Raw genomic sequence first — 7,430 nt, forward strand, 5'->3', positions numbered from 1 at the left:
AAGGCACTCTTGCAATCCACACTATCACCTGAACTATTATTGAAATCGAATCGACATGGTAAGCCCCGCCATAGACGGCCAATTCGACTCATATTACCAAAACACCCTCCTCTTTGTAGTCACATGCCCACGTTTCATCCCACCATCCACGTGTACATCCCCCGCTTTGTCATTCTTCACACGTGGTCATGTACGGCGTGGATTACGGTGAAAACCAAATCCCCCGCCCGTCATTTAAGAAAAAGATCGAGTCCATTTTCGTCCACTGCAACTAACTCTCTCCCTTCCCAAGTCCGAACGCTCTTCTCTATCGCGCCTTTCCTCCATGCAATTCGCGCTGTCCACACCCGAAAATTGATTGGGTATGGACCATCAGAAAACGCTCTTCGCTGTAAATATACAAATTAATATTTAATATTTATTATACAAATTGATTGGGTATGGAAGAACACGCTCTTCGATGTTTCCAAAAATGGAGGGAGGAGAGAGCAGCAGAGCCAAACCCATACGCCTTCTCACTCTCTCGGAGCAGTTCCTCTGTCGCCGCAACCTCACTGCCTGCCGGAAGTGCGCTCTCCTCGCTCTCCGCTCCCACCCCGACCTCGCTGAAGCTGACCAGATTCTAGCCATCGCCGAAGTGCTCACCGCTTCCGCCGGCGATCACCCCGACTTGTACGCGGTACTGCAAGTGGAGCCCCCCTGCGACGACACTCGCGTCATACGAAGCCACTTCAAGAGGCTCGCTCTCCTCTTGAACCCCGCCGAGAACAAGTTCGCCTTCGCCCAGGAAGCCTTCGATCGAGTCACCTATGCGTGGTCCGTCTTGTCCTATCCCGCCAAGAAGGCTCAATACGATGCCGATGCGGAACAGAAACAGACGCCTGACCAAGAATCTCCTCAGCGAAGCTCCGGAAAAGAGGAAACCGCGCCCTCTGATGGCGGTTTGGGTGGCGGAACGTTCTGGACGGTGTGTCCGTACTGTTACTATGTGTATGAGTACGATCGGTTTTATGAAGGGTGTTGCTTGAAGTGTCAAGCTTGTATGAGGGCATTTCATGGGGTTGCTATAGCAGCACCGCCGCCGACGATTCCTGGGAAGGATGAGTACTGCTGCTGTTCCGCATATTTCCCGATGGGGTTCATTACGCCGGAAGGCAGTGGCGGAGGGATGGGGATTCAGGCTGGTTGGCCTTTCTCGCCGATGTTTTCAAGTCGTCAAGCGGAGGAGGAGGAGGAGGAGGAGGAGGAGGATTCTCTGAATGTTAATTCTGAGAACGTAGAAACCAGGGAAGGGAAGAAGGGGACTGAGAACACGGGAATGCATGAGCATGAAAGAAGGGGTGAAAGGGGAGAAATGCCCTATTTTGCGAGGCCTTCTGCGCGGAATAAGAAAACCGCGGCAAGCTTACGAAGAAAATAATGGGGAAAGGAGTTAAGAAACACGAAACCGGAAGATTGAATTTGAATGCGGGCGCAGAGACGGAGTCAGAGACAGAGGATGGAGAGCCTGGTATTGAAAGGGGTGGGGGAATGGAGAGTGAGGATTTGACCTGGGTGGATTTTGAGTTTTCTGATGGAGATGATGACATCTTTGTCAGTGTTGCGGAGTCTCTTGAAGCAGGGTTGATGACTGGTTAAAGGCTCCTTACTCCTTAGGATTGGCATTGGTAACTCTCTCTTGTTTATATGTTTCTTGTAGTGGAGGGTGGCCTAAAATAGTTGAAAACTTGAAATGTGATGAAAAGTGGACAGAATAGTTCTGGACACGAGCTTTTATGCTACTTTGATTAAGCTTTTGTTAAGTATATATCACTTTTAAAGCTCTAATTGACTTGGTCATAGGTTGTCACAATGAATATTCCTAACCCTGTTAGCTGACTAAATTTCTTGCATGAAGGATGGTGAAAGAACTCAATGGGCTGCCTTCATCAAGATGGTGATGTTGATAATCTGGTTCTGTGTTGATGGCTGTTTTTCTGTGTAATTGCCTTCTTTACATGAATGAATTGTACGCTAAAAATAGTGCAGCAGTGTAATTGCTGGGGGAAGGCAGGATGTCTTAATGTGGATGCTAGTATATCATTAGTAGATCAATGACTGGGCCTCGCGCAGGGCTGAAATTCATTTCTGATTCGTTGACGTGTTAGTTGTATTAATGCATGTTTGAGTTAATGATATATTGATCAAACTGATTTTGCAGATGCTCAACGAGTGTTCCATCAGCATTGATAAAAGCAATTATAAATTATAAGAGAAGTGTGCATGTTCACAATCGGTACTCGACCTATTTGGTTTTCTTTCCTTGTTAGTTGCAAATCTAAATCTTCACACCAAAAAGAAAAGATCATGTTAAACTGTTGAAGAACAGTGTTGAACTTTCATTCCTTTGCCCACTGTTGAATTTGTAGGTGTGGAGACGCCGACAGCCGCACCAACCCAGCCACCACCTTTGACACTGAAGACCGGCGGCCACCTACGCTGCAGATTTTGTTGAAATCTGCAACCACCCTCTTTGAACTCTCCGCTCCCTCTTGTATATATATATATATATATATATATATATATATATATATATATATATACGTGTGTGTGTGGAGTTGTTATTGCTATGTGTTGTGTGTAGAGAGCAGAGAGTGTGGAGAGCTTTGTATGCTGTGTAGAGTGATATATTGTGCAGTGCAGAGAGTTAGAGAGTGTGAGACAGAGAGAGTAGAGTTGAGCAGTGTGGCTCCTCCTCCTTGTTATATTTCTCCCAATTTGTAGTGCAGTGGTGTGTGCACCCGTGGATGTAGGTCAGTTTGGACCGAACCACGTAAATCCGGTGTTCCATTGTGGATGTGCTTGTATTTTTCTTTGTGTGTGATTGTTGCTCCAGGTTTATTCCTTCAACAATTGGTATCAGAGCTTGGTTGGAGTAAAATCGCCAGATCGAGAAAAATTTCGGATTTTGACCCTCTGTCTAGTAACTCGAAATTTGATTTTGAGACTACCATCGAGCTCCTCTCGACGAGACGAAGCTAACACAGGTAACCGGAGCTCGAACAGAGCTCGGAAGACCATGCACGCGCCACCACGCGTCGAGCCGGAGAAAGACGCCTCCGCACGCGCTGATCACGCGTGAGTGCCTGCCCGTCACGCGCCACACGCATGCCCACGCGTCTTCCTCGCCCGAACAAACGCAACCCGACCCAAACTCTACCTGACCCGACCCGGAGAAGCTCTTAGTTCGGATCAACCCGAACCGTTCCAGACCTGGAGCCACGTCAGCGCTGCTTCGTCAGCGCCACGTTGCCAGTCCACGTTAGCACCACGTGGCGCCAAGTAAGCGGCCAGCAAGCTGCCGCGTCACCACCACGTTAGCATCCGAGAAGGCCCCAAGTCAGTCGGGTCCCACGCCACGTCATCAGTGGGCCCCACAGTCACTCGCCAGTGTGTGGGCCCCACAGTGCCACGACAGCAGTGGGCCCTACGTGCCACGTCAGCAGTGGGCCCCATGTGCCATGTCAGCAGGATTGACCAAGTTGACCAAATTTGACCGAAAGTTTGACCAGGCTTTTTCGAAGCCATTTCGGGTTCGTTTTTCGAGCGACTTAAGCCATTTCTAGGGTTTTTGGCCGTTTCGGATCCAACTGTGCTGTTCGATTAAGTCAATTCCATCTCTAGATCAGCGAATCGAGATGTCGAACGAAAAGAGCTCTCACATCAAGATGTTTGACGGCACGAACTTTGGTTTCTGGAAAATGCAGATCGAGGACTTCTTGTTTGGTAAGAAGTTGCACTTACCACTGATGGAGAAGCCAGATCCATGAAGGAGAGCAAGTGGGAGTTGCTTGACCGAAAAGCCCTTGGAGCTGTGAGGATTATGTTGGCAAAGTCTGTTGCCTTCAACATCAAGCACTTGACAACTACCAAGTCCCTTATGGATGTGCTATCTAACATGTATGAGCAGCCATCAGCCGCAAATAAGGTACATCTAATGAAGAGATTGTTTACAATGAGCATGTTTGCAGGTGAGAGTTTTAGCAGGCATTTGAATAATTTCAACGAGTTGTCGGATGAACTCGCCTCGGTCGGGATTACCTTTGATAGTGAGATCTGTGCCCTATTAATTCTCAATCAGCTGTCTGAGAGTTGGAAATGTATTATCACTGCGATCAGTAGTTCTGCAGGAAAATCGAAACTAAAATACAACGAGGTTATTGGCATGATTTTGACAGAGGAGATCCGAATGCAGTCGAACAATGACTCCACTTCAAGTTCAGCTTTGAATGGGGAAAGTAGAGGAAAGGGAAGCGGGCATGGACGATCTAACAATCGTGGCAGACCCAGGACCAGGCGGTCCAAATCCAGAGATTCCAGAGGTACTCAAGACACAGGTTCTCAGAGCAAAAAAGTTATTGAGTGCTGGAACTGTGGAAAGACTGGTCATTACAAGAACCAGTGTAGAAGTCAAAAGAAAGAGATAAGGGCAAAGACAAAAGCAAATATTGCTTCCGAAATTGATGATTTGTTGATCTGCTCTTTGGAGAGCAAAAAGGAGTCTTGGGTGTTAGACTCTAGAGCTTCATTCCATGCCACTTGCAGCAGAAATTGCCTGGAGGAGTATACATCAGGTAATTTCGGTAAAGTATATCTGGACAATGATCAACCTTGCGACATTGCCGGTAAGGGGATAGTGAAGATCAAAATGAACGAGTCAGTATGGAAGCTAAAGGATGTTAGACATATTCCAAACCTGAGGAAGAATTTGATCTCAGTCGGTCAATTGGAAGATGAAGGTTATAATACATCTTTCATTGGTGATGAATGAAATATTTCGAAGGGTGCATTGACAATTGCTCGAGGTAAGAAAAGTGGTACTCTTTATGTAACTCCTGATACATGTATGTTTATTACAGTTGCTACAGGAAATGATGATAGCAACCTATGGCATCAACGACTCGGACACCTGAGTGAGAAGGGACTCAAGGTGATGCACTCAAAGGGTAAGTTGAGTGATTTACAGTCGGTGAAGATCGACACATGTGAGGATTGCATATTTGGAAACCAGAAGAGAGTTAGTTTCCAGGCAAATATCAGTACCCCAAAGAAGGAAAGACTTGAGCTAGTCCATTCAGATGTATGGGGACCAACAACCATTTCGTCTACAGGAGGAAACCATTACTTCGTCACGTTTATCGATGATCATTCACGGAAGGTATGGGTTTACTTCTTGTTTGATGCTTTTAAAAATTGGAAAGCGATGGTAGAAAATGAAACTGGTTTGAAAATCAAAAGGTTGAGAATTGATAACAGTGGAGAGTATGTTGACACAGAGTTCAAGAAATTCTGCTATGAGCATGGTATCAGAATGGAAAGGACTGTGCCAGGTACGCCTCAACACAACGGCCTAGCCGAGCAGATAAACAGAACGTTGACAGAAAAAGCCAAAAGCATGCGTATGCAGTCAGGCTTGCCAAAGATGTTTTGGGCACATGCAGTCAACACAGCAGCTTATTTGATTAATAGAAGTCCTTCAGTACCATTGGACTATTGCCTACCAAAAGAAGTTTGGAGTAATAAAGAGGTAAGACTTTCATATTTGAAAGTTTTTGGTTGTATTGCATATGTACATATCAATGATCATGTTAGGGATAAGCTGGATCCGAAATCCTAGAAATGCACTTTCATCGGTTATGGTGGAGATGAATTTGGATACTGCATTTGGGATGATGAAAACAAAAAGGTGATTAGAAGCAGAGATGTGATTTTTGATTAAAAGGTGATGTACAAAGATAGGCACACAGCTGAATCCACCGAACCAGTTCAGAGAGAATCAACTTGTGTAGATATGGATGATGTCCCAGAGTGTGCCGGGACACAACAGCAAAATGCAGAGAATCCTTAGGTGGAGGAACTAGTGGAGCAGATCGTCGCATCACTGTCTCCTACTCCAGCTCCGGAGCTTAGGAGATCTACTCGGCCCCATGTACCAAACAGAAGGTATATAGATTATTTACTTCTTACAGATGGAGGAGAGCCCGAATGCTATGATGAAGCATATCAGGCAGGAGATGCGAGCAAGTGGGAACTTGCAATGAAGGACGAGATGAAATCCCTCACCTCCAACAGAACGTGGGAACTAGCCGAGTTGCCCAAAGGTAAGAAGGCCCTTCACAACAAGTGGGTGTACAGAATCAAAGAGGAGCATGACGGCTCCAGGAGATACAAGGTTCAGTTGGTAGTTAAAGGCTTCGAGCAGAAGGAAGGAATTGACTACACCGATATTTTTGCACCAGTTGTGAAGTTGACAACCATCAGATCTGTTCTGAGTATTATTGCCTCAGAGGGTTTATATCTTGAGCAGTTAGATGTGAAGACGGCGTTTCCTCAGGGTGAACTTGATGAAGAAATCTACATGCATCAACCAGAAGGATTCTCAGAGAAAGGTAAAGAGAATTTGGTGTGCAGGTTAAAGAAGAGCTTGTACGGTCTCAAACAAGCTCCCAGACAATGGTACCGAAAATTTGACGGCTTTATGCACAGGAATGATTTTCTAAAGTGTAATGCCGACCACTGTTGCTACTTCAAGAGGTATCGATGTAGCTATATCATTCTGTTGTTATATGTGGATGACATGTTGACCGCAGGACCAGATATAGAAGAGATCAGGAAATTGAAGCAGCAATTGTCAATGGAATTTGACATGAAAGACTTAGGCTCAGCGAAGCAGATACTTGGGATGCGAATCTCCAGAGATAAGCGACAAGGAACATTGCAGTTATCTCAGTCGGAGTACATTGGCCGTGTTCTACAGAGGTTTAACATGAGCAACGCCAAAGCAGTAAATACACCTTTGGCAGGACACTTTCGCCTCTCCAAGGATCAGGTTCCTCAGACTGATGAAGAGAAGGACTTCATGGCTAAGGTACCTTACGCCTCAGCCATTAGAAGTCTCATGTACACTATGATTTGTACCAGACCGGATATTGGCCAAGCAGTGGGAGCAGTTAGTAGATTCATGTCTAATCCAGGAAAGACTCATTGGGAAGCAGTGAAGTGGATCTTCAGGTACCTCAGAGGCACTACTGATAAGCGCTTATGTTTCGACAAAAGAGACTTGAAAATCAAAGGGTATGTAGATGCCGATTTTGCTAGTGAAATTGATCACCGCAGGAGCACCACCAGATACGTATTCACTGTTGGCACAACAACTGTTAGTTGGATGTCGCAGATACAAAAGATTGTTGCCCTATCCACTACAGAAGCTGAGTACGTAGCAGTGACAGAAGCCAGCAAAGAGATGATTTGGCTTCAGGGTTTGTTGACAGAGCTTGGGTTAAAGCAGGAGAGGAATGTTTTGTACAACGACAGTCAGAGTGTGATACATCTGGCAAAGAATTCTGCATTTCATTCCAGAACCAAACATATCGGATTGCGTTATCACTTCA

General features: G+C 45.7%; 1 protein-coding gene across 1 annotated transcript; it reads left to right on the forward strand.

Moving 5' to 3' along the window:
* The first annotated feature begins 255 nt into the window (after positions 1-255).
* LOC131151720 (uncharacterized) lies at positions 256-1,827 on the forward strand. Its single transcript, XM_058103103.1, has one exon. It carries the CDS (start codon positions 461-463, stop codon positions 1,418-1,420), a length of 960 nt encoding a protein of 319 aa, XP_057959086.1. The 5' UTR covers positions 256-460; the 3' UTR covers positions 1,421-1,827.
* Positions 1,828-7,430: the final 5,603 nt, after the last annotated feature.

This window comes from Malania oleifera, chromosome 1 (genome assembly GCF_029873635.1).
Source record: "Malania oleifera isolate guangnan ecotype guangnan chromosome 1, ASM2987363v1, whole genome shotgun sequence".
NCBI classification, from domain to species: Eukaryota; Viridiplantae; Streptophyta; class Magnoliopsida; order Santalales; family Ximeniaceae; genus Malania; species Malania oleifera.

Excerpts from the sequence above, each read along its gene's own strand:
- LOC131151720 (XM_058103103.1), top strand. The coding sequence starts at position 461 with ATGTTTCCAAAAATGGAGGGAGGAGAGAGCAGCAGAGCCAAACCCATA.